Genomic DNA, 27,410 nt, shown 5'->3' on the forward strand with positions numbered 1-27,410 from the left:
GCTCCCCGGGCCCGGCGGTGCTGACCGGGCAGCGGGGCCGTCCCGTCGGGGCCGAGGCTCCGCCGCCGCTTTGCCTCAGTGCGGGCGTGGCTCCGGGCGAGGGCTCCGCCGGCCGCTGTCACCCGCCTGCTGCTCCCGACCCCCCCACCGCCCCGCGCCTCCCTGCCGGCCCCCCCGCCTGCCCCCCAGGCTGACCGGGGGGGTGGGCGGAGGCCCCGGAGAGGGGTTGGCAGCCGCGGGAGGGCGGCCCTGCGCACCGGGCCTCCCCCGGCAGCCCCGGCGGCCTCACGGGACTACAGTTCCCAGGAGGCGCCGCGGCGCCGCGGGACTACAGCTCCCGGCGCCCCCGGCGCGGCGCGCAGACTCCTTGCGGGGGTGAACTACAGCTCCCGGCATGCCTCGCTCCCGGGGTCCGCCCGGCCTCCTCCCCCTTTGCCCCGCGGCGCCCCGATAAAGGTTCCGCGCAGCACGCAGCGCGGCTTGCTGAGGCGCTGCCCCTGAGGAGGAAGGCGGCGGCGGGGGTAGGGGAGGCGGGAGGGGTGGGGGGGGGAGAGACGAGGAAAGCCCGGCCGCCGGGGGTGCGCCGTTCCCTCCGGGAGGGCGGAGAGGCCGGGAGCGGCAGCCTGGCAGGGGCCGAGTGTCCCCCGCGGTGGGGAGGGGATAGCGGAACGGACCCGGAGGACATGGAGGGCGAAGGGGCCCTTTCGTGGCGGGGTCCCGGCGGGGGCGGCGGGGTGATCCGCGAACTGTGCCGCTCCTTCGGCCACTACAACCGGCACCTGGCGCGGCTTCAGCACAACCTGCGCGAGACCAAGAAGTTCTTCCGCGACGTCAAGTACTCCCAGGGGCACTCCTTCGCCTCGGCGGCGGCTGGCGAGGGCCTCCTCGCCGGGGCTGGGGACGGGGCCCCCCGGGACGGCCCCGCGCCCGGCGGTGAGAGAGGGACGGGGGAAGTCGGGCAGGGCCTGCGGCGGGCGGGGAGGCCTGTGTTTAGGGTGTGGAGGGAAATGGAGGCGGGCTGTTGGGATAAACGGGGGCTCTGGGGGTGAGGGGGCCTGTGGGGTGAGGTGTGGGCAGCGACGGGGTGGGCTGGGTGCTTGTGAGGGTTGGGGTGCAGGTGGGAGGCGGTGGGTGGGCTGTGGGGAGTGAAGGGTGCAGCTGAGGGAGTGGGTGCTGCTGGGGGGCTGTAGGGTCTGTAATGGGGGGGTTAGATGGGCTGTGAGGTGGGGTGCATGTGGAGAGCTGGGGTGCCTTGGGTGTGTGAAAGGCTTTGTGGGGTGAAGCGAGCAGGCCGGGGGTGGGGGCTGTTGGGGAGATGGGCCCCTCTGCCCCTTCTGCCATCTTCCTAACCCCCCCTGCAGCTCCCAGCCCCCCTTATGGGTTAGGAAGATGCAGCACGAGAGTGGGTGGCTTGTGGGGTTGGTGTGCCTCGCAGCGTGTTTGTTGTGGAGGTCCGTGGGAATAGTGCCGAGCTTCATTCATCAGCTTTATCCTCATCTGTCACTGTTGACAAACATTGCTGCTGGTGGGAGCCCTCCTGCCATGTGCGGAACTTCATCTTTCCATAAGACTGTCTTGTGAGAACAGTTTAGCGTGACATGAAATATTTATAAAGATCTTCTTTATTCGTTTCCAAACGGCTCATGAGTCATCTCTGTTGGCTACTTGTCCATGCTTGTCTTATGCTTACCATTCTGATTTGAAAATTGAAGTGTTGTTGAGCTCTCCTGTCAGTCTGTGTTAAAAAAAAAAAAAAAAAAGTAGTGTTCCACTGTATTGGGTCTGGCTGAGATGGAGTTCGTTTTCCCCATAGCAGCCGTCGCTGTGCTGTGCTCTGTACTGGCAGCTAGAACGGTGTGGATAACACACCAGGGTTTTGGCTACTGCCGAGCAGTGCTCGCACAGCATCAAGGCTGTCTCTCCAACATTCCCCCCTCACCAGCAGCCTGGGGCTGGGCAAGATTTTGGGAGGGGACGTAGCCAGGACAGCTGGCCCAAACTGACCGAAGCAATATTCCATACCATATGACGTCTGCTCAGCAATAAAAGCTAGGAGAAAGGAGGTGTGTGTGTGGGGGCATTTGTTATTACGACTTTTGTCTTCTGGAGCAACCGTTACACGTACTGAAGCCCTACCTCCTGGGAAGTGGCTGGACATCGCCTGCTGATGGGAAGTAGAGAATAAATCTTTTGTTTTCCTTTGCTTCTGCGTGCGGCCTTTGCTTTTGCTTTATTAAACTGCCTTTGTCTTGACCCACAAGGTTTTTTTCCATCTTATTTTCTCCCCCCACCCCTGCCTGCTGAGGAGGGGAGTGAAAGAGCAGCTTGGTGGGTGCCTGGTGTCCAGCCAAGGTCAACCCACCACATCCATGTAAACTGTCAGGATAGAAGTGAATAGTTCCATAAAAATGTTTGTTTACATCTTTCTGTGACTTCCAAGGAGTTGGAACTTGTTGCTTTCACTCGTTTTCTGTGGGTCTCAATGCTGTTTGAATGGTAGCGCTCCACTGGAGTTGCTCTTCTGTTTGGTTACTTCTTGTAAAACATTGCTAGTCAAATAGCAATTGCATCTTTGCAAGTCTGCTTCTAGGGCTTTGTAGGTGTGGATGCATCATTAATTAAATATTCCTGGTGTAGGATACAGATTTCACCAGATATCCTGCCTGTTGTTTCTAATACAGAGCGTTTATAACGTTCTTTTTTTCAAATACCTACCTTGACCCAGTTTGACTTTACTGCTGAATGTGTTACTAACTGGCCCTTAAGTATCAGGGCTTCAAGGAAAGGCTGACTGCTTTAGAGCTTGTTCATGCAAACAGTAATAACAGTGTAGACTTTTGGTTCAGGATTTCAGACTGCAGAGGTTGTATAACATTTACTTTCTTAAAAATAAAACTTGAATCAGTAGTTTTCAAACTGGTGAAGTGGTGACATGTTCCCGGTGGGGCGCAGGTCAAGATAATAAACCTGCTCCCTGTTCGAAGGTGGGAAGTCATGGTGGCAGTCTTGAGGGAGTGTGGAAAGAGGAAAGGAGAGGATGAAGAGCGGGACTTGGTAAAATAATGGAGGCTGGCAGTTTTCTGAAATGAGTCAACTGCAAAATAACTGTGAACCAATGATTATTATTTTTTTAAGATATGGGAAGACACAAGCCTTTGCCTGAAACCCATAGCCTTGGTATTGCTTATTACCTTTGTGCCTGAATAACCACCTTTGGACAGAGCTTCTTGTTTCTGTACAATTTTAATTGCATTGTACATTTCCAGTACTCTCTGAAACTTAGTGGCTGGTAATAAAGCTTTTTTCCCCTGACTAACATGGCGAGATTATTTTAAGTGTCAGAGGGTTTAAGGAGCATAGTTCTCACTGACTTCAGAACCACTTTTTCCTAGAATCTGCCCTACAAGTGGGTCAAAAGTAAGAGGAATTTTGACCGAACAGTTCTGCAGACTTTTGCAGTGCTCTGCAGTGTGTTAAGGCGTGAACGCTAATGTTTTGTGAAATACAAAGGAACTGGGAAGTGAAATGGCCAGGACACTTACTGCCTATGGTTGAAGTGGGAAAAATAAACTGTGAAAGTAAATTTAGATGCCTTGGAAACAAAACAAATGTGAAGGGGTTTGCTTTTGAGACACCTGTGAAGCTAGTGTAACAACATAGAAAGGTAGCTGCCCTTTGAATCAACACAACTCAAACAACCTAAAGCACAGCCTGGGTTACTCTGCTCAAAACTAGACCTAAGTGTCTGCTAAGCTGAGTAGTAGCCACCGACCTTTCAGGTAAGCTGTGTCAGTCAGGGTTGGGTACTTGAAGGAGCAAATGTGTACTTGCTTTTACATCCCACCCCTCTCTGCTTAGGACGATGACAGGCAATATTCGTCAGTAAAGGATTGTCATTGACCAAATGTTCCCTCTGTGGCCTTAGTACCAGGACTTACTCCTCATAGTAAGAGAAGCAAAATAAATTCAACAGAAAAAACAATTGCCTTACAGCTACTGTTTGAGGAGAGGGAGGAAGTGTTGTTTGTACTGTCTGCATTTCTGAAGCATTCAACAAAATATTGTCTGTTCTCTAGGTCTGCTTTGTCATGAATAGGCTTTTAAGAATGATTTGTTCAAGTACTATGACAATCCTGTAGTTTTAGCCTGTGCAGGTCTGACAGCTTTTTATTCCTGGTGCTGTTAGCTACTGTGTTTTGTACTGACTTTCTGTAAAAAGATCATCTTAATTAGGGACTCAGTAGCAGATTTTGCTAAAATATGTAAACATACTAAGAAAAAAACCAGCAACCCTGCTTTCTACTAATTATAGTTGTTTTCTTCATTCTGTGCTTGAAATAATTTGAACTCTTTGACCTAGGAAAGTGAGGGTTTTTTTAATATTTCTTTTGCCTTATTTCAGAAATTTCTGTAAACTGAGCTGTACCTCTTGTACAGATATCCACAGCATCTCCAGAGTTTTGGTCAGCAGCTGTGGTGTTATCTTAATGAGTGTGTGCAGAGGGGAAAGCCCTAGGCTTGGTAGCCTAATGACTCCATACATAAATGTATTTCGTAAGGGGTGAATGTATTAACTGGAGGGTTTGGAAGGGTTTTCATCCTGATTCTATATTGACTGAGGGTATATATCCTGGTTAAAATGTGACTGCTCTGCCTGTATCGCTGTGATCCTCAAAAGGTTAGGACTCCTATTGTGCTGTTAGGTATGTCAACATAAGAAGATGGGTTTTAAGACTAGATAGTGTGTGGAGAGGTGGTCGGGAGGGTACTTGTGAAACAACTCCTCAGGTAGATGGGAGGAGGCACTTGCTAACAAGCTTCAAGTTAAGCAGAAGATGAGCTTGGTTCTGCAGACCATGGGAGCTGCTAACGTTATAACAGCTGCTCCCGTAGGAACTGCCTATGTTGGTACGTTGATTAGTTGCCCGTGTTCTTCTGGAAATAACACCACTGTGCTGATAGATGTGTGGTGGAGTGGAACTAAAACTTGGTTTATGTAACTGTGTTAATCATAAGTCTTGTAGTGGTCAAAGCATGCTGCAAGTCATAGCCAGCACCACAGAAATGTAAGGATTCCCATGAAAGATATCAGTATTTGCAATAAGGAGCGTGAGGGTCTGGCCTTATTTAGGCACTGTTGTCCGCATGTATTAATGAAAATAGAATAGAAAGACAAATGAGACCGGCAGTGTAGTTGGCCTTCCTTGAAAAGGGGATGAGTAAATGCTTAGGGCTTCTGTAGATTCCATAAATTCAACCTATGATTCTTCTGCCAAGTGTTTGACTGAATTTTGAGATGAGTCTTGGTGAGAGCTGTCCTTGTTCTTGGACAGGCCTCCTTTCATCAAAAGGAGCTTAACAGGATGCACGCGCTTAAGGACTCCCCCTGCAGCCATTTTTTTTGAAGTGTTTATCACATGTCTCCAAATGATACAGTATTTGGATACAGTATGTAGCACCAGCTAAAATCTTTGTCAAAAGTCCTGTCACAAACAGGAGCTGCTCACATGGAGATGGGAATATTGCTACATATCTTCAGTAAGCAAGTTCTAAATCTACTTTTTGTTAGGTACCACAGGAGGTCATATTCCTCCCAACTTGAATTCTTCATGTTCAGATTAGTGGCATCACCTATTAAGTACTGTATGAGTGTTTTTACCCGTGTCTTGTTCTGATGTGCAGAAATAGTAATATACTTTCTGCAGAGCAGAATACAAGCAATATGAGCTCCATTGCTGTGCAGCTTGCTTCAGGTTTGAGACCTTGAGGTTACTGTAAGATACCCAGTGACAGATATACGCAGGGTTGAAACCACTGCCATGACTTGGGTGCCTTGATGGTGTACTAGGTTAGTTGTGATACAGCTGAATCTTACTTTTGGTGCTGGTTCCAGGTTTGTACTTCACATACTTGGAATATCGTAGTGTGACATAATGTTAAACATAATGCTTTGTTACTGATACCGCTCATAGTAAACTTGTTGAATAAATGCTGATCACAGGGAGATTGTGTGCATGAAAAGATGAAAGGTGTTTTAAAGATGTAGTATTTATATATCCATTCCGTGCTTCAGTAATTTCAGCTAAGCCGCTGTATTTCAATCATTTTGTGCTGGCATTAAGTACCCGTAAATACAGAGGCCACCCAGAATGAGGAGAGGGTGCAATCTGCCTCTTCTTTTCTTTTCAAAAGCCTGTGCAGAGAAGGCTTCACGGCCTGTACGGCCCCTTCTGAATTGCTTTTTTCATGCTTGGTAGCTGAAGAGCGAGCCTGAATTCCAGTTGAATTTTCAATAGCTGTAACCAGATCAAAGAAATTCTTTATCTTGTAGATAAAGGCTTAAATGTGCTATTTGTGGGGTTTTGCTGATTTTTATCTTTTGTGAGCTGCTAGCCAGATTCTGCCCTTCAGTCACTTGATGTGGCCACTCTGCTATGGTTGTGGGTCTTGAAAGGCTTGTTTAAGAAACAGTTATGAAGAGTCACACTTCAAGAAGTGATGTCTCCCTTAACCTTTTCCAAACTGTTGGTTTATGAGGGTCAGCATCTGGGGCTGTGTGGGGCAGAGGTGCAGGAGAGGGGCTTGTTGAGGCACAGAGAGGGTTTCCCCTTAGTGTTGTGAGGGATGGAAGGACTCCTCTGATGGAGAGAACTCCTCCAGCAGTCCTATTTCCAGACTGCAGATTTGAAGGAAAGGTAAATGTTAGGCAAGATGTTAAAGAATCCTTAAACTGGGTCTAAGACACAACCAACTACACATGGTGTTGCTCCCAATTTGGATGATTTTAATTAAAATAGGGGAATGGAATGCTATCAGAATGAGGACTAGAATAGCTGTTGTATGTTATCTTTAATTTGGTTGGTAGTGTTGAGGAATATCTTGGTATATGAGAGTATCGTCTTTTCTTGGGGCTTGAGATGCTGAAACAATTTTGGATGCCAGAACATGACTCATTAAAAGAATTTTAATAGCCCTGCTGAAACAGGACCTTCCCCTACAAAATCCCTGCTGGTGCTTTGCTGCTGTATTGTATTTGAGTCTATCTTTAAACTGTCGTTCTTGTCAGTTTGCCTGATAGCAGGGCAATCGCACTGGTTTATAGCTTTCAGATCTGGCAAGTTTTTTGGGGGCTGGTGTCTCCATTTGCCATTTCATTCTTGGGTGCCATCTGCCTTCAGATCTGGGAACATGGGCTAGCTCTCTGGCTGTGGTGGAACACTAGCTGGTTTGTACTTGCGGGGATTGTGCTGAAGTGCAGCAGATGGGGAATTTGTTTGTATCCATTTTTTTGTACTACCAGAATTATTCTGTTGCTATGCATAAGGTAACACAAAGCTTCTTAGACTTCAGCTTGGATGACTGAGCGTGGGAAAAGCTGTATTTAGGACTTGTAGAAGAATACAGAAGCTAAATTCAGTACTGAGACTGAATTAATGTAGTAAGGCAAATGCAAGGAGTTGCAGCATCGTGGACTAAGAATTCAAAGGGCCTGGTTAGTGGGATGGTACAACTGATGCTTCAGATGGAAGATGGGTAAGGAGAGTGATTACATCTGAAGAAGATACAGGTGTTGAGTAATTTCCTTTTGCAGCTTAAATGTTGTTCTTAAAATTAATAAGAATATCTGGCAAACTGTGCCTGTTTAGTTCAACTATACAGATTAGGAAAGATGTGTACTGTTAGTGCGATCCAAGGGGTGAAGCAGTTTCTTACTGTGTTTTAGACTGCACTAGGAACCTTCTGGGTGCTAGCAAAGAGTGTCTTCCCTTGGGCTCATCTCTACCCAGGCTGGTGAAAGCGTGACAGTTTCTTTAGATGCTGTGATTGTATTTCTGTCATAGGGAATTGCTGGCAGAGGCTCTTAGTTCTGCTACCATGTCTGAGCAAACTTGGTCTTGTCATCTGTTTCATGTAGAGAAGCAATTTTGCAAGAATGCCTTTCCTTGAGGCTAGAAAGGAGGCTTTGGTGCTTTGATGTCAATGATCCTCGACTCTGGTCAACAAGCTTGTGCAGTAATGCTCTTGGGATTTAGTAGATGCAAAGTATTTGACATTTTTAAGTGTGTGGGTGGAACTGTCACCAATTCATAGTTGATTGCATTTATTTCTGATATGTGACAGGAATGTTCTGTATAGCCAAGCCATCAAAACTTGGGAAGTTTTAGCCTTAGTAACCCATTGGGCCTCCTTGAACTCTGGAGCAAGGTGAAACACTGTTCCAACCCAAGGCAAAATTAGCTCTTTCTTTGTTTCAACCTTGACAACTGTTTCCTCTTGACTTTTAGGGCTTACCCTTAGTCTTCCACGAACCTGCTGAAGAGAGCTCTGTGTAAACACTTTCCAGTGAAATAGGTGGGGAGAACAGTAACAAATTGTCTTAATGGCTTTGTGAGAATCAACCTACTGTGGACCTCTGTGTTGGTGCAGTAGAAACACTGAATTGCTGACACTAGTTTCAGGATACATAAGCAAATTCCTGGTGCTATGTGGGTTTCTTGGCGGGCTGTGGGGCAGTGATGTCTGAACTTTTGCATTCAGCTGGCTTAGAGATACGAGACTTATTGTTCAGCCAACCTGTTCTAATGCAGTTTGTCCTCAATTTTAGGGCAGAATTTCATTTCCTTCCCTCGCCATGAGGAAGAGCATCTCCAGCGGACTGTGAGCTGGCACCCTTGCCTTCTCATTCTTGGCCAGAACTGTAATGCCAAATGCCAGTTACTCAACATACTGCTGGGTGAGAAGCTGCTCCCTACCACTAAAATCAGCAATGAGGAGAATTGTAAGAGGCGACGGATCCGTTTCACACATGGGACACAAACACGGATTAGCCTAGCGCTGCCTGAGCAGTATGAACTGGTCCATATGATGGCAGCCCACCGAGGGCACTGGGACACGATACCAGAGGAGGACTTAGAAATTCATGGGGACAGTGAAGATCCTGCTCACCGGATAGCGGAGCTGGAGGTCATGCTGCCATACTCACTACTAAAGGTAACTAGGTGTCCATGTGCCATTGTTGTAGTGAACTTAAGATGTAACATTTATAGTCCTTAATGAAGCTAATGGTGTAAACTCTCAAGCATAGGAATTTTTTTAATTAAAGAGAAGCTGGAAATCTGGTGTTAGGATTTTAATTGGACATCACTGTCTATGCTTGTGTGCTTTTGTTTCAATGTTGACTCTTAGCATTATTATTCCTCTAATGTTTCCATCCATCTCAGAAGCCAAGCTTACTCACATGTAACTCCAAGTGTCTTCTAGAATTTTACTCCAGTTTTAAGGTCGCTCAGAGTTAGCTTTGCTGTCTGATAGTAGCTAGAAGCTGTTGTACAAGGACATGTACTTTTTAATCTCTGTCCTGAGGAGCTTGTTGTCAGAAAAAAGCTTCTTGATTCCAACAGCTGATAAAATGACCTGACTTCATTTGAGAGGGTGGCTTTTTACATTTCTGTGGTGTCAATGGAAATTGAAGATGTTAAGAACAAGGTGGGACTCTCTTCTCAGTGCTGTTTCTAATGTTGTTAGTATCTTTCTTTGTGACTTTCCTTTTAATTGTCTGTAAAACGTGTTCCTGTCCTGCCAATGTTGCAGTTTGGTGTTTAGCAAATATTGTTAAAGGTGAGGGTTGTATTTCATAGCTTTTTATAGCTTCCATAAGCTTTCATTGCATTTCATATCTTATGTCGAGCCTTTGTTATTGCAGTATAATACTTCTGGAGCATTGTGTTTGGCAGTTGAATTTGTGGAATAGATAATTAATTCTTAAATTGCTTAAGTGCAAAGAATATGATCTGTTGTCACAGAGTTAGAGTATGAGCTTCATAGTTGAACAGTAAAATAGCAAGGTAATTTTTTTCTGGACATATGAATCGAGACATGATTGTAAATAGGCAGAAAATGAAGACCCACTCTATCTTCATCACTTTGAAATATGCTTTACAAATCCAGTCTGTAGCTAAATTTCAGCCTATCCTAGTGAGATCAGCTGAGTCAATGCTATGTTGTAGTGTGTTTGTGGCTTCCAGTACCCACTGAAAGAGAACAGAAGTGCCATGTTTGTATAAACTGCATGTGAGGCATCCACTGCTTTCCCGAAGAGCACCAGATCAGCTGCTGGTGCTGCAAAGTAAATGCCTGTTCTGGATCTTCTGCTTGTAAAATCCTGCCTTGCTATGCATAAAAGAGTATTTAGCTTTACATTTATTTTACTTGGTTACATTTTTATATGGGCCAGTTTAGACACACTGCAGTTTACAACCCTCTTTCAGATTTCTCATGTGAGTGACAAAGATCTCTCTGTCTGGCTTTGGTTATATTTAGGACACTTAGATGAAAACAGCTAGTCAGATTAATTTGAAAAGGGTTGGTGAAATGAAAAGCTCTTCCAATAGAAGGAGAGGGAGGGTGAATCACAGCTAGCTTCAGATAAATTCAAAGGATTCCTTACATGAATTCGAGGGGCTAAAGGAAGAACAAAATTTTTTTAAGGCTGATAGGAGAACATAATTCATTTTAGCAGGTAATTGGGCTAGGGATAGCTTCCTGTTGAATTACAGGAGTCTGACCTCCTGTTGAGGGACCCGTGGTTTTTTCTACCCTTCCAGCTAATGTGCGTTCTCCAGCTCTGCTCAGTATACACCAAGACAACAAAGTTTTTTAAGTAAATATCTGCTAGTCATGGAGACTACTTCTGTAACTAGTGGAATATATATCTGGAGCAATAATGGATGAGGTTTTTTGGACACTATCCAAAGTTGCATGTCTGCAGAACTACTCTGAAGGAACTTCTGCTTCTTCCTAACTTGTGAAACAAATCTAGGAGTCTAATGACAGTTGCATGCTTGATGATAACATGATATTCAGTACAGATCTTAAGGATTTAGATTTGCCCAGGAACCAAGTAATTTGGAGGAGCTCAGCACCTTTTGGCAGAGGGGGAGGGAAATCAATCTGAATTTTACCCCACCTGTTACCTAGAATCCCTGTATTTTCATCTGTGTGTGTTTTCCCAACAGCAGAGTGCTTATAAGTAGTACTGTGTTTCATGATAACCTTACAGTCTAGATATTCAGACACCTTACAGTCTAGATATTCAGACACCTTACTAGTGTTTGAAGAAACATTTGCGGGTCCTTATTGTGGACTTGAACAGTTATCGGAAATGAGAATTTCTTTGTGGATTTCTGTTTGAAATCACATTCATTCCGCATAGTGAGGACACTTACCTACCAGTAGCCTGCCATCGAAGGAGCTGTCAGTGACTTCAGGACCTGGAGAATGCTGTGCAGCTTTTCAGGCCTAAGCATCTCTTACCAAGAGACTTAATTGCACAGGCTGGCTTGGGCACCTAGATTACATGCTGCTGTTTTGTGCAGGCACTTAATGCTGAATCATGCTTCTTGGTACAGATACTTGTTTGCTAAATCCAAACTCATTAGCCATTACTCCAGTAAAGAAAGGCTAGGTTATTTGTAAGTTAACAGTATCCAAATATTAACTAAACTACTTTTTTTACCTGGAGATAAACTCAATCCAAGTGTAGAATATACCACTTTTAAATATTGAACTGCCAGTGGAGCACCCTGAGTTGTTTTTCTTTAGTCTGATATCCAGGATGGGACCATGCTTGCTTTTCTGTGTTACTGAAGGATGTCTTAATCAAAACTTGTTTCACAGAAAAGGGGGTGGGGAGGAAGGAGCCAAAAATTTCATTTGCATGGGTCGGCTGCTGTGAGAACACTACCTTGCACTAATAGGTATGTGAACTTAGTTATTTTAAACGTAAAATATCAGGGGAGGAAAAATTTTGGCAAAGCTGCTCTATTCCTTGGGGATCACTGTGCACAGGAATGTATCTAGGTCATGGGGAATAATCCATCTAGCCAGACAGATTATTAGATTTATAGTGGGAATAAACAGTTGGCTCTTTCCCTAAATCTTATCAGTTGTGCCTGGAAGCCGAAACGGACTTCTCTGAAGCGTCGTTTTTTGTCTGGATGGTACAGCTGAATGGGAAGAGGTTAACAGGGCTGAAAGCTTCCTTTTTCATGCCTTTGTCTTGCTTTGTGCTTCATGCAACTTCGAGTCTCGGGCTGAAAAGGTTTAGCCAGGGCTTGTAGGGAAAGAAAAATTTTCAGCTGCTCTGACAAAGCTGGAAAATGAATGAAGAAATACAAGCTGGTTCTATGAGCTCTAACAGAAGAATTGGTTTGGGTTTATTGTTGCATTTCTTCAGGTACTATAGCAGTGATTCAAGTCATATGAATTAGTAATTGCTACAAGTAGCAAAGAATGTGGTTAAGCACCTATTGGGTGGTTATTTTAATGTACATCCTGCTTAAAACTTGGAAGAATATGCCCTGATCTCATTCTTGAGAGTATTTTTAATGTGTTTGATTGTGGTGTTAATACAGAAAACTGAAAAGCTTTCATATTGGCTGAGACACTCTTCCTTCCACGTAGCATCAGTTTACTTTGGGGTATGCTGAGGTGCTCCTGCCACGTACCAGCATCAAATACCTGAATTCGTCTTCATCTGTCCCTTTATGCTGGCATAACTGAGGGTAGAAGATACTGAAAATGCCAGCACCATGACATTATTCTTCTACCCATGTGAAACCTGTTCTCTATTTCTAGTTTTGCTCACTTAGTGATATATCTTTTACAGAGGAAGAGTTCATGGTCAGAAAAAGATCATTGCTTCTCAGGCTGTTTCGTGAGTGTGTGCATCTCTCAGGCTTTGTTGGGCTGGTCCTTCCAGGAAAGGTAAAACGAAATTCCCTGATGAAGTGGGGTTCAGAGTCATTGCACAAAATCAAAGCAATTACGTTCTGTAAAGGACAGCAGTGTTTGCTGGAGACCAGAGGTGTAGTTCAGTTTTCTTACCTGGGATTCTCTCTAGATTAAGAGTTACTGAACTTCTGACTCAGATCCCCATGGAAACAGAATAAACTGGCAAGGTTTCAGCAAAATTGGAGGGGAGTGTGTGTGGAAAAAAAAAAAGTTCTAAGTAGACTCTAGGGGTATATATGTACCTCAGATTAATAGGGAGGCAATGAAATTAGCTCACATATGTAATAAATGCAGTAAGTGTCAGACTTCAGTGATTCACAGACTATTCTTGGAAGGCAGAGTATTCAAATTGGCTTAGAAAGACTGAGCTGGGCCTTCAATCATAATCTGCTTGGTAGGAGTTTGGGTAAAAATCTGACTAAATTGGGTTAGCTTTTCAGCACCTCAGTTAACTAAGCAAACAGTGATTAAACTGCCCGAAGCCTAGCAAAATAGGACAGGGTCCTCTTGGGAAGTAGCAAATAAATGCTTTTAACTGATTTGGAAATGAGGAATTATCTGTTGACTTAGTAAAATGGCACACTTCAGTGGTCCCTGAATGCATTTAGTGAGACTCCACTTGTCTTATTGTAGGTCAAGACCTACTTGATCCTTGATTTTAATTTTTGTTCTGGGATATGGGATGCAGTGGTCATCCTGGCATTGCAAGTCTGAATCCATAGATGAGTACATAGTGCATCTGCATGGTATCCTCTTTAAACTGTCTTTTTTGTATTGCTGTTGACAGCACCTCTGTGTTGTATTTTAAGTGGAAGAGCTGTAACTCTGATATTTGCATACCTGATGTTCAGATTGCTAAGTGGGAGGCTTTGATATTTTAAAAAGGGCCTTTTAGTTAAGGAAAATAGGAATGAAGTTACTTGACAGCAATTTCATGCTTACAGCTCTGTCAGAAGTGTTCAAGTGTGTTTATAGCGGTGTGACCTTGTGAGAACCAGCTTAAAAATCTTAGGAATCCAGTGTGAGTCATAGGTATTCCCCATATAGGAAGACTTGATCCCCAATAGTATGAAGCTGCATAGACAGTGCTTAAACTTCTGTAGGATATTTAAAAGAAAAAAAAAAAAAGGGTGGGCAAGAAATGTTGCTAATGTTCTTTGGAAAAGCCTGAGAGGCCTCTATGGAAACAGAAGGACCAGTTGCTCATGCTGTGTTCGGTTGTGTTGGTTTTCTCCCTGTCTCCTAGAGACAGCACTGGCTTCCTCCTTTGTTTACAGTCGCTGGTGTGAGTCATCCATCCTGGTGAATATTGCAGCACTGCACATCCCATTCTGCTCAACCTCCTGTGCATCAGACAGGTTTGAGTTCAGCGCCGGGGAGTGCTGTGGCAGTAATGACTTGCTCTTAGCTCTAAGAGCAGTCGGGAGGTGTGGTCAAGTCTTTCGTTTTTCTGGTGGAGAAAAATGATTGCAGAATTCTTAATTATTGCCCCCTGTTATGAGTCGGGAAGATAGCACTTAAATTCTCTCTTCAGTTCAAAGCCTTTGACATTTTCTTTCCTTATTTTAGTAGAGTGATATATGCAATTCTACCACTGTTCTTGCATATGCAAAGGTGAATCTCATCCCCTTCCTTGGAAGGGAAGGAAGCAGGTTTCAGAACTGGCCCTTTTTAATAGGGTTAGTAAGAAGTGATGTCAGCAGGAGCATATGACCAAAGCAGTGAAACTCTGTGCAGTAAGAAAATAAGTAAATAAAATACATCTCTTGGCTTTTGGTTGGATTTGAAGAAAGTCATAACTAAGTTTGTCACAACCGTCTGTTCCTCCTTGTCTGTCCTTTGGCTGTGAACTCTTTGGAATCGGTTATTGTGCTGCCTTTGTCTTGGTAGTAGTGGCTAATGTAGTGCTTTCTACCATTGGAAGCTACACTAAAAACTGACAGCATGGATATCTCCTCAAAGAGCTGCGGATCTGGTAAACATCAGTGGGAGAGGTTGCTGCAAAATGGGGCAGCTATAAGCTAAAGAATGACAGCTGTTCTGCAATAGCGCTTACCTGGGAAACTTGTTCTCAGTTTTGTTCTGAACTAGGCTAAAACTCAAAGGCACTTGTTACAAAATAAGAGTTTTGGAGTCAATGGGCACTAATTCATGTCTGGCTGCACCCCTGCGAGAGGGCTGTCATCAGCCTTGCAGATAGGCTATATACTAAAGCATGATGCTGTATGTGAGACTCCATAACTGTTCTAAAGGGTTTGAATGCTTCTGGTTTTGCACTTTGTGAATGAATTACAGTGCATATTTGCATCTATCAGTTCTTAAAAGGATCTGTACAAACCTCACTTTTTACTTCCTCACTTGCTAGGAAGTGGACGTTGTGGTAGCACCATGTCGTGGATTCCAGTCTGCTGAAGCCACCTTGGGAGAGTACGTGAACCAAGTCTTGCCTGTTGTCATCTTTGCCATCAGCGAGGCTGAACTTTCTTCATCAGATGAGAATGAACTGCGCGAAATCAAAGAGAAATTCTCTTTGCCCATTTTCTTCTTCAAAGTGCCAGAGTCGGGGGTTGACCTGATCTCTCCCAAAAAAACTGATAACGAAAAGTCCTCCCTTCACTGCCAGCTGATGGACTTGGAGTACCTGAGTACCAACCACTGCAGCTGTGGGGCACCTGGTCCTGATGCCGATGCCCAAAGCATGCTGGTGGAACAGTTTGAGAAGCTCCGTCTCCTAAGCACTTTTTCCAGGCAGGTGCTTCAGAAGCATCTCGTGGAAGCAGCTACCAGTTTAAATGAGGTGCACTGCCGCTGCCTGAACATCTTCATCAATCAGGCTTTCGACATGCAGCGAGACCTGCAAATCACCCCCAAGAGGCTGGAGTATACCCGCAAGAAGGAGAACGAGCTCTATGAGTCTCTGATGAACATTGCCAACCGCAAACAAGAGGAGATGAAGGACATGATCATAGAGACTCTTAGCAATATGAAAGAGGAGCTTTTGGAGGATGCTGCTAATATGGAATTCAAAGGTAACTACTGGCAGGAGAGTAATGGGAATGAAGAGGTTAGGGGCTTTAAAGGAGAGCGGTGGAGTAATATTTGTTGTCTGCTAAGGGATGGTTAAATGGCAGTCTAGACAAGGGACTTTGCAAGAAAATTCAGAACTAATACACAAAGGATTTTTCTGTAGTATCTCCTGGGTAAAAAGCACTGTCCTTAAACAAGAGGCCTGAACGTATTAAGTCTTGCTTTCTTATAAATCAGACTTTTTTCCCCCAGAGCTTGCTGCACAGTTCTGGGTTAGGGTATTTTACTACTTTGCTTTAATTCCCTGTTCTGCTGAAGAAGAAGATAACTCTCTCAGCTTTGCCTCAGTGGATGTGTTGAGACTTGGGAATAAATCTGTCCTAAGAAAAAAAGCTGTTTGAGTTTTAGTGGTGAAGGCTTGATTTGTACTTTCTGCTTGATTTCTTTGTCTGAGAGGTTTGCACAAGACTTTTGGGTATAGGCCCTCCTAAAATGAAATCCTTCTGGGTAGGTAAGGTTTTCCTTTTAAAAATCAACACAACACATTGTGCTCTAAGGCCTACGCTTGGCATTTAGTGTGTGTTTTTGGGAAATGAGAGAATTTTCACTACATCTTCTAGTACCAGAACTTCCAGGAACACATAAGCTGGAAGCATACAGAGTGATGTGTAAACTGCGAAGGGTGAGAGGCTATCCAAATTTTGTCTGCAGGAATACGTGGTCTGTCATGAACATCAAAGTGAAGATTTGTAGGTTGATACTCCACAGCTCTCTTCTCTGATTGCTAAGTAGAGGTTTACCGTAACAGTCATTTCTGTTCTAAGGAAATGCAGTTTACTGGGCTGATGGGGAGAGATTTTTCTCTTTAAAATAAAATCAGAAATAACTCTAGGCTATTGGTTTAGAAGAAATTATTTTTTGTGAATTGAGTGCTCTTCTGAGGCATGAGAGAGGCCAAAACTCTAGATAATTTTGTTTGTCTTCACTGACTTCCTCCCAATTTCAAACTGGAGTGTTATCTCCTGGGACGAAGAGGAGAAATGATGGATTATGTTTAATCCTGCAGGTTAGGATCTGAATCTTTTTGCTTCTGCAGGTGGGAAATGGATAAAATCTTTCCTGTTTCTTGAAATGTTTGCTTTGTAGTGCCCATACAAAATATAGTCCTCATAAAGAGCTTGTTTTAATTGCAACATAACCTATTTGCATGCTGCAAAAACCCCCAACAAACTAGCATATGCTAACAGTATAGTGAGTGTGTTAATTCTACCTGCTTAGGGCTGCTATTGCTCCATTATCTGGACAGGTAATAATAATTCCTGTATTCTGTCTGTCCCACTCTGTAAAGAGCTGGAGCACTGCGGTGCCTGAGTTCAGGATTCTGTATGTGCAGAGTGTGTTTAGGGGCAGCACAAGATAAAACACCTGCAGTAAATATGTGTATATGTTTATTTGCACAACAAATGTCACTTAGAGTGTAGCATCTTGTTGGCTATCAGTATTTGAAGTAGTATCCTAAAAGAAGGAAGGTGTTGTTTTGAGGAGCTAATGCCATCTGCTGATCACTGGATTTGTTTTAAGTAGGCTAGACTGTTGTTGGCCAAAATCCAGAGACAAGGTCTTCCGCTCCTGGTAGTAATGTAGTATTGCTGAGAGTGGTTACAGTGCGTAAGCAGTGATTGCTCAGTGTTTGTTTAAAAATACCAAGTGGTAATCAACCTTTTCAAGGTACCAGGAAAAACATTTCATGTAAGTGGTGTGGCTGTTATATCACTTTCTTCGTAACATTCAACATCCAGCAGTGCTTATGGATTGCAGCATGGCCTGGAAGAATTTCCTGATCCGTACTTCTCTAGAAAGATAGCTTTGTGCTTCTGCCCTTTAATTTTTGAGATGATAGTTGACTTGTCATCACTGTACCACTGTAAACCTGTAGTAGCTACAGAATGCTTGTATAGAGTCTATCAGGTGTTAGAGTTGAGTATCCTGTGACTGAACACCAGTGAATGGAAGCAAACATCAGAATATTTTCCCCCTTGGTCAGATGTGATTTTTAGCTTCCCTGAATCTGGAGTAATCAGGTGTGCATTCCTGGAGCTACTCTAATGCTTTCATACTTTCTATCGCAGAATACCAAGTTACTCAAGATCTGTAGGATTGGTTTGGGACCTCATGTAAAACTGGCATTGTAGCATTAGACATGCAGACCGGCAAAAATGTAATCCTTTGCAATAGTCAGTATATGTGTTCTTCTGTTGCTCATGAGTTTGTTTTGTATGACTTAGAAACACTGTTGGCTTCAGTTTATATCATCTGGGTCTAAAGTAATGAACCTCTGAAGGGGCAAAATAGCAAAAGAGCGTTTGGAGCAGAAGCTGGCTGGACTGGGGCTGTGCTGTAGCTCCTTTGCAAAACACTCAAAGCGGCTCTCAGTAGCCATTGTTGCAACACTGATACGTTGAATACAAAAGATGACTCTTTCTTTTCTTTTGTGCAGATATCATAATTCCTGAGAATGGGGAACCTGTTAGTTCCAAGGACATAAAGTGTTGTATTAAGCAAATTCAGGAACTGATTATTTCTCGATTAAACCAAGCAGTTGCCAACAAGTTAATTAGTTCAGTGGACTATCTGCGAGAGAGCTTTGTAGGGACTCTGGAGAGATGTCTGAAGAGCCTGGAGGAGTCTTGGGAGGTTTCAGTACATCCTGCAAGGAGTTTGGAGAAGTCAAAGGATGTTTCTGTACACATCACAAGCAATTATCTCAAACAGGTATGGTGGCTTAAATGGCTGTCTAGAATATTCTTAATGATTGTCTTTATCCTGATGCAACAAGAGTGGTAGGAGACTGAGATGCTCAGTGAAATTAGAGGAACACAGCTCTGGAGCATGTGTGGGTCTGGTATCATTAAGGGAGGTGCTAAAACTGGGGAACAGTCACTTAAAGGCCTAGTACTCACCTTTCCTAAATCTGTATATAGTAATCAGATTACAGCCTAGAAACGCCTATGAGCTTAATACAATAAATGAATTGAACCAAGTGAATCATGGAGTATCCCATATAGTGTCCATGTTTTCATTTTCAGAAGGTCTAGCAAATTGTATAGTGCCTATAGCTTGCAAAGTTCCCATACTTTCATGTTTCCCCTGCTTTCCAGATACTAAATGCAGCCTATCATGTTGAAGTCACTTTCCACTCTGGCTCAACCGTAACCAGGATGCTGTGGGAACAGATCAAACAGGTATGGGCATCTTTATCATTTATTTCTAGTACGTGTCACTGTATAGTGAAATGTTTTTGGAGCAAAGAATAATGTGAATACTCACAGCTGCTCTCTGAATTTTGACTCTGGGCACATGCATTGGAAAGCTGTTGCTTCCCCACTCAGTGCTAAGGCTGTGTGTATAGTTTATTCCTGGGGATGCTAATATTTAATTTAAAGCAAATACGTCTTTAGTGTTTTCTTTCTGTTCTGAAACAGCAAAGGAATGATGATCAGCATTTTGAAACTCTTGCTGTTTATGTTTTGGGTAACTGGTGGTTTATTTGGGTTTGGGGGTTCCTCGTGGGTTTTTTTTTTGTTTGTTTTGCAATGTATCTGGATTCAGGTCAATTCACTCTTCTCCCTCCAGAGCAGCCCAGGTTTCCTCAGGCTTTTGTTTTAAATTTCTGTCTGTTAAAGCATTCATCTTCCTGAAGTGCCTGCTCTGAGCTGTTGATGACCTTTACTGCCTTCTCTCTCTTGAGATTCCGTGTATGGATGGGTGAGAGGAATATGAGTTTTTCCCAAATAGGTGCAGTGCAGACTGAGGGGCAGCAAACCTTCAGAGTCCTCCTTCAGCCTGGGAGAAGGATCCAGACTGGGTGTGCAGCGGCTGGATTTCTGTGGCTTCTAATAGAGGGTGGGGCAGGGCATCTTAATCACCCAGCAGTTTAAGGGAAGTGGTGCGTACCGACACCTAGCATTTCCGTACCTTGACACTGTGTCCGTCCAGCAGAAAGCTGCTTTGTTGTAGCTTTCACCAGTTTAGGAACATCTCTCTTCCTGAGTTTCTGGGTTACTGCTTATGCTGCCTGTTCTTTCAGCCTACAAGCTGCACCACAACTGTGTGGTTTTCTGAGTGGTGGCTGTCTAGCTATGTATGTTCTTGGTCAGATGTGAAAGGATGGTTGGCTTGTAGGAATGAACTGAGCAGATATTCAGAAAAATCAAATCTCTTATTTAGTGTGCATGTACAACAATATTGTCATCAATACCTCTAAATTGTTAGTAGTTACTGTAAGGTAATTATGTAGCCCAATTCTAAGTGCAGATACCTTGCAATAATGCACAGTCATCTAAGCAGTCTGAGTAAATCGACTGACCCTTTGCTTTTTTTTTGTGCTAGTGCCTTAATTCTGATTCCTGTTTTACTAGATAATCCAGCGGATTACATGGGTCAGCCCACCTGCCATCACCAGTGACTGGAAGAGGAAAGTTGCTCAGGATGCTATCGAGAGCCTCAGTGCATCCAAGTTAGCCAAGAGCATTTGCAGCCAGTTCCGGACCAGGCTAAACAGTTCCCATGAGGCTTTTGCAGCTTCTCTGCGACAGGTGAGCGTGTGGAGCTGTTAAGAAAGCAGTCTTGTTTTGTACATTGCTGCTTATGGAAAGAGGATTTTTAATTGCGGAGATAGCTAAAAGAGCAGCTTGTGCAGTTAATGCTGCCATTCTGTAGGCAGAGGTGGCAGAGCTGATGCGAGTGCCCTAATACAAGGTCCTATTTTTAAACTGGGCATGCTTTAAGTAGGATCTCCACTCAGTCGTGCAAGGACCCTCAACCTCATTACGCTAGGGCTTCAAGCCAGGCAGGATCACAGTGTATATGTGATATCTCTTATAGTTAGAAGATGGCCATTCTGGCAGGCTGGAGAAAACAGAAGACCTGTGGCTGAAGGTGCGGAAGGATCACGCTCCTCGGCTAGCACGACTCTCGCTGGAGAGCAGGTCCCTCCAGGATGTGCTGTTACATGGTGAGCATTGTGCTTGATGTTCTCTGTATTACCTTCTGCTCCCTCCTGCTGAAGCAGTCGGTGGGTGTAAAGGAGTAGGAGGGGTGTTTTGCTTTTCACTCAGCTGCTTCAGTGAGCCTCCATCTGACACATACCGAGTACCTTGAATTGTGCAGCTGCTGGCCGTGAAAAGCTCTGGGCTGCCAGCCTGATAGTGTAGGGGAAGAAATAAACATGTTTTAATGTCTGACTAAATGGATGTTGTGCCTTACAGGCAAACCCAAGTTGGGCCGTGAGCTGGGCCGAGGACAGTATGGCGTGGTCTATCTGTGTGACAGCTGGGGAGGGCATTTCCCATGTGCGCTGAAATCTGTTGTTCCTCCAGATGAGAAGCACTGGAATGACCTTGCACTTGAGTTTCACTATATGAGGTGTGTATCATAAGTGCTTTTCTCATTCCACACGGATCTCCTTAACTTCACTGCTGGAAACAAATGCTATTTGCATAGGCAGAACCTCGCTTGCTATAGTTCTACTCTGCAATCAGTGACTTGACCTCATGAAATGCTACGCTGTCATTTTTAGCAAAGGCAAGACAGCTTGTCGTTGCCACTGCAAAAATGTAACAGGCACAGAATGGAAGGCAGACGTGCTCCTTCCTGTCTTAATCTGATTCTCTGGTGTCTACACTATTCAAATGCTTGCTATTTTGCAGAGTAAATTAGAATTAATAGAGTATGAGAGCAAACAGCTCTTCTCCACTCATTTTTGGTGTTGAATCATCCCTCCTTTCCTAATCTGTCTTTGTCCTCTCTGAAATCACAAAAGAAAATGATGGGTCTACACTGCAGAAAACTGAGCTCGTTTTCAGTAAACAGCTGCAGGCAGGTGCTGCAGTACAGACAGCTGAAATAATACAGTATTTCTTTGGTACTATAACCTTTAATGGGCTTTCTTGAGTTTAATTGGATCAGACAGCTGTATGTTGTTACGGTCCTCAGAACTGTGGGGTGCTGTGAATTTTTACTGTACGGCACGTGGTATAGGTGTATCTTACTATTGTACTAAAGCTGCAGCTATTGGGCATTTTTCTTTACCAGGTGAGGCTTGGCCTGGGGTGGAGGGAAAGGTATAAAAATGACCAGCTTTCTGTGCTGAACTTTCTCTAGGTCTCTGCAGACACATGAGCGGCTCGTACATCTCCATGGTTCTGTGATAGATTATGGCTATGGAGGAGGCTCCAGCATTGCCGTCTTACTGATAATGGAACGGTTGCACAGAGACCTCTATACAGGACTAAAGGTAACAACAATCCATGTGTGTACGTGTATATACATTTTTTATATATACATTAAAAAAATCCACACCTAAGTATCTATTAATCTGTAAAACAAAGCTAAATTGCTTAGTTTTCAGTGGTTTAGGCAAATAAGAGTAAGCAAAAGTAACTTCCACTTGAGGAATTAAATCTGTGTTTGTTTATTCTTCAGGCTGGGCTAGAATTAGAAACACGATTACAGATTGCCTTGGATGTAGTTGAAGGAATCCGTTATCTTCACAGTCAGGGACTTGTGCACCGGGATATCAAACTTAAAAATGTCTTGGTAAGGAAAGCTTTTGTATCTGGCTAATCCTGAAGTCTTATGAGGTGCTTTTAGTGGGAGGGAGAAGCATAATATAAGGGAAGTAATAGCTTTCTTCATACAGGATCTTTTAACTTGTATTGTTAGCCACAACTAGCCTTGCAGTGAGGTTTCCCTAACTCATTTTCAGGCAGAAAGCCTAGGGGAAAGGGAGCTGTAGAGTGACTTCTCTTGAAGGTAGAGAGCTTGAGCTACAAGTAGGACTTCCAGTTCCTGGTTCTGTTAAATCCCAACCACACCCTTTATGTAGAAGGCAAGTGAAGGCATGTCTTGTTACTGACCTTAACTGGGTAAATGTCCAAGAGCAGCCAAGTAATCAGAGAAGCTTACTTAAGAACAAATGCCCAACCCTTCAAATGTAAACGTAGTTTAAAACCGTAATATTAAAAAGCAATACTAAAACTGAGAAGTATGGTTACCAGCTGCCTGTGTATGAATTCTTCTACAGCTTGACAAAAAGAATCGAGCCAAAATCACTGACTTGGGGTTCTGCAAACCAGAAGCCATGATGTCTGGCAGTATTGTAGGCACACCCATTCATATGGCTCCTGAGCTCTTTACAGGTATGCTCGTTGATTGAATCCACTACTGTCCTGCTCTGGCTTGAATTTTGAAGGGCATTACTTTGAATTAATATCTCAGCTTGCTTATGAGGGAAAAACAATAAATAAAAAAACCTAAACACAAAACAAAACCAAAAAACAGAAGACTGCCTGCTTACAATGCATGCTATGTATTTTTCCTGTATTTTAAGTGCCAGTCTTAAATCTTTGCTTACTTGAAAGAGAACTGTGGGATTCATAAGCTTTGCTGAAGTGATTAATACTTTTGCAATTGGAAAGTGAAATTATTAGTTATTAGGAAGCTGGAAATATTTGGCTTTCATAGGCAAATACTTCAGAAATGATCCCCTGTAAAGAATTTCCAAGCTGTTACTAACATGTGGAGTGTGTTCAAATTCACTATGCATTGTGCTTCTGGCAGGCACTCCCTCTAAGCTTTTTTCCTGAGCAAGCATCTTACAGTAGTGCTTAGAGGTCCATACCACACTTCTCAGATAGACCAAAAGGATTCTGATATGCTGTCCCTGCTTTGACAAGATTGCAATCAAATTGAAGCAACCCTATTTGTGTTTAATTTAGAAAATCTTACTCAGGTGATTCTTACTACTAACAGTGAAATACTCATGACTAGCAGGCTAGACCTTGACCTTAGAGGTGAGCCTTGGCTTAGCCCTTACGCACTTAGTGTGCTCAATCTTTTCCTGTTCAGTGGGTGAACTTGCTATAAATGAGTAATTGCGAAACTCTGGACTGAGAGGCTGATGTTAGCTCCGTCAGACTCCTGGACTAGCAGCAGAGCCAAACTGAGCTGATAGTCTTACAAATATTGGTGTTTAAGTCTGAAATACACTGAGCACCTGCAGTGGTCCGTGAACCTCAGCTTGGGAGCTGCTGGTACAGGTTAAGTGTATAAATCCTCTGAGAATTGGAAGGTCTTAACTTTTATCCCTCCACCTTTGGCAATGACTCCTGATGTGTTACTAGGCTTCACGCAAGTCTTGCCTTCTGGCAATGAAGTTGTGGTTTTAATTTGAGGAACTGGAACACTGAAATTAGTTCTCAGACTGCTCAGTTTCCAGGGATGAAGATGATGTTTGCCCTGCTGATCAAATGTATTTTTGTCACAGGAAAGTACGATAACTCAGTGGATGTTTACGCATTTGGCATTCTGTTTTGGTACATTTGTTCGGGACATGTGAAGTTACCAGAGGCTTTCGAGAGATGTGCAAGCAAAGATCATCTTTGGAACAATGTTAGAAGAGGTATAAATGGCTTATTTGAACTCTATTGGTTGATACTTTATGCTTGAGTAAAATTTGAGGAGATGAGGAAATCTATTTTTATCCTCTTGTAACTGAAAGGTAAAAATACGAGTTGTATTGCTTCATTGACAGGCTAAAGAGTAACACTTATCTACTGAAAGTCTAACTAAAATTAGCAGGGATAAAAAAAGGCTTTCAGTTAACCACCTCTTTGCCATAGTGTCATAGGAACTGTGCTAGCACACCGCTTCAACCATGCGAAGTAGTACAACACTTATGATGTAAACCAGACCCCAGAACCAGCCAGGCATGATCCCCTAAAGAATGTTTAATCCCTTGCAATTTCTCGAGGCCATGGTGATCTGTACATTCAAATGCTTAATATGCAGCATGCTAAGGAAGCGGGGTGTTGAGTAAAACATGCTGCAATAGTTGTTCCCCAAAATGTAAACTTACTCTTATGCTTGTGTAGGTTTAGTGTAGTACTATGTTTTGTGGTAGCTTAATCCTTCGTGCTGCGTCATGGTATCAGAATGCTTTACTACTTTGTGTCCTTAGTTCCTGTCCGTATAATCTCTCCCCTTCTCATGTGAAAAAGATTAACTCAGATGAGTGAGTCTTGTATTTGGTCAGAAGGCTGCACTCACTGCTTGTTCTCATGTTGAACTTGCTCCCAAAGGCACCATTACGAGCAGGTGGGGTGGGGGGGACTTTTTTTCTTAGAGGGGAGGGTATTAATTTTGCTCCCAAATAGCTGCAAAGAGGAGGCTCCAGTGAAACTGAATGTGTTGGCCATCCTCTGGAAGTGTGCATGGTCTCCTGAGTGACTTCAGCAATGTTCCCAACGATGTCTCAGCAGCAGTGCTGAAATGTACGCCTTTATCAAGAGCATTAGACCCCAGGCCGTCCACTTTGGTCACTTCAGCCTGCACCAAAGCAATGAGCATCAGACAAAGCTGCTCTCCGATTTGAGGTGTACTGACGGTAACCAGGTCCCCCTCCATTTTCCAGGAGTTCGCCCGGAGCGTCTTCCGGTGTTTGATGAGGAATGCTGGCAGCTGATGGAAGCCTGCTGGGATGGAGACTCCTCCCAGCGCCCTCTCTTGGGGATTGTTCAACCTATGCTGCAGGGGATCATGGACAGGCTCTGCAAGTCAAGCTCTGAGCACCCAAATAAAGGGTTGGATGACTCTACTTGAAAAGGAAGCACAGAAGAATTTTTAATCGTGGGAGAATTCTGAACCCCTAACTCTGCAGATGGCTTCTTCAGATGTAGCTCTTTGTGGCTAACATGAGTGGGACAGGTAATAGCAACCAGAAGATTGCTCATAGAGGTGAGACCTTGGGGATGTTCCATCTTGAATAGCGGCCAGCGAAATCTGCCCTGGTACACCCCATTGATGCTAGTTACCCCGCTGCAGCTTTTATTATGGAGTTGTGCAAACAAGAAAGAAAATCCACGCCCTTGAACTAAAAGGGATTTTTTGCCAATCCCACACAAACACCAATCAAAGAAAAGCATCTTGTGTGTTTCAGGTAGCGTCTGTGTTGCCAGGAGTTGATCACGACAGTCTTTACTCAGTAAAGTAAAAACTCTTTCCATTAACTGATGGTCCTAGGCGGCCTTCGGTCCACACGTAACTATCCCAATCACTTATCGATTGGCACCAATTACAGTGCGGTTGGAGAGGAAAGAGAAAGCAGAGGCTCTAGGCTAGAAAGCGTTCAGAAGCTAAGAGCATCTATCTGTATTAGCTTCTTGCAACACTCAAAATGTTTACATTGACAGGAGCAAAGCTTCCATGTTTTACCTAAGGGGGTTTATCTACTGTTCCACTGCAGTGCAAATACCCCAAGTTATAAGCTATTTATCTCTTATGTACCCTTCACCTCTTACTTCCGTAAACAAGCTCTTTTTCTGGTAATTTTGCTTCATAATAGTTATTTGAATGTCTGAAGAAACCTGACCTTTCTTTTACAGTCTTCTGGTAAAATGGAAGACTGCTCAGAGATTACATATTGTAATACCGAAACAAAGTCATTACAACTAATGACTGTCCATGGGGAAAATGCCAATTCATTTTAATTAAATTTGGTTTTTGAATTAGTTGTAAAGGCAATGACAGTTTTAAATTGTGCTAACTATGACAGACATATTTTTTTAAAAATAAGGTTTCTTCAGCTTTTTTAAAGTCACATGCTTGGTGAGAGCATACTCGAGTGAAAATAGGTCATTCATTCTTCTTCAGTAGCTGTGTGTTGTGGCTGGGTCCGTTCATCTGATCGTTTCACTCTGGGATCTCTAATTTGGCTGTATTGAAAAGAATAAAAAATGGGGGGGAGGGAAGCCTTCGCAAGGAAGGTGTGGGCTGGGGTGGTCCCGCCGCCCTTCCCAAGAGGGCTGCTTCTGAAAATAGTATCCTTGCCCCTTGCCTTTTGCATTTCTGGGGCAAGATTGGTTGATCTTAATGTAACATACTTACAGGGTGGAGGCTGAAATAGAAAATGCACCTTGTTTACTACATGAGGAAATACTGAGTTGGCAAGTTCTCCCTGGGTTTACTGTTCCTCCCAGCTGCAGAGGATGGGCATGCAATGGCTTTGTTTCCCAGGAAAGCTAGCATGTTGTGTCCAAAGTAGTGTAGGCATGTGGAATTACTGCACCTTGTTGCTAGAATTTATTGGCTAGTATACAGCAAAATTACAACCGATAGTCTGCCTGTTAAACAGCTTGAACAAAGGAAAGGGATACATAACCCTGCAGTATTAGTTTAGTTTAAATCTTCCTTTCTTTGTGCAATAAACAGAATTAATGCTTTTTTTATATAAAAAAAAGACTGTTTTACTTACCTGCACATGTGGGCATTTTTCTGGTCTGTGATGGCATTAACAGTATGGTTCTGTACAGATACAGCCTCGCCAGCTGCTCCAGCTCAAAGTGCAGCAACCAAGAACCACATGCGCAGAAGAATGAATACTTTTCCAAAGTAGAATCATTAGGCGTTTCACTGCCTTGGTGCACACTCATGCCACCGATGACACTAACAGTATTAACTCCGTTCTACTGTGTGTGGTGGTTAGTAACCTTATTTAAAACTAGGAGAGTCAAGGTCAGTCTCTGGCAATTAAT

The 27,410-nt window shown here is 43.7% G+C and overlaps 1 protein-coding gene across 1 annotated transcript; it reads left to right on the forward strand.

The window, feature by feature from the left end:
• The first annotated feature begins 683 nt into the window (after positions 1 to 683).
• Positions 684 to 26,611, forward strand: DSTYK (dual serine/threonine and tyrosine protein kinase). The gene is made up of 13 exons (XM_050911334.1): positions 684 to 933; positions 8,606 to 8,991; positions 15,158 to 15,821; positions 18,317 to 18,591; positions 18,978 to 19,061; positions 20,238 to 20,414; positions 20,704 to 20,833; positions 21,087 to 21,243; positions 21,982 to 22,114; positions 22,303 to 22,416; positions 22,904 to 23,018; positions 24,146 to 24,280; positions 25,292 to 26,611. Exons 1-13 carry the CDS (start codon positions 684 to 686, stop codon positions 25,477 to 25,479), a joined length of 2,808 nt encoding a protein of 935 aa, XP_050767291.1. The 3' UTR covers positions 25,480 to 26,611.
• The last annotated feature ends 799 nt before the right edge of the window (positions 26,612 to 27,410 follow it).

The sequence above is a fragment of the Gymnogyps californianus genome, chromosome 27, assembly GCF_018139145.2.
Source record: "Gymnogyps californianus isolate 813 chromosome 27, ASM1813914v2, whole genome shotgun sequence".
In the NCBI taxonomy this organism is placed as follows: Eukaryota; Metazoa; Chordata; class Aves; order Accipitriformes; family Cathartidae; genus Gymnogyps; species Gymnogyps californianus.

What these genes read in the sequence shown, in the direction of transcription:
- DSTYK (XM_050911334.1), top strand. Translation starts at nt 684, where the DNA reads ATGGAGGGCGAAGGGGCCCTTTCGTGGCGGGGTCCCGGCGGGGGCGGC. An exon ending in CCAGGATGTGCTGTTACATG is followed by an intron (nt 20,834 to 21,086) that starts GTGAGCATTGTG and finishes TGTGCCTTACAG; the next exon opens with GCAAACCCAAGTTGGGCCGT. An exon ending in ACCTCTATACAGGACTAAAG is followed by an intron (nt 22,115 to 22,302) that starts GTAACAACAATC and finishes TTTATTCTTCAG; the next exon opens with GCTGGGCTAGAATTAGAAAC.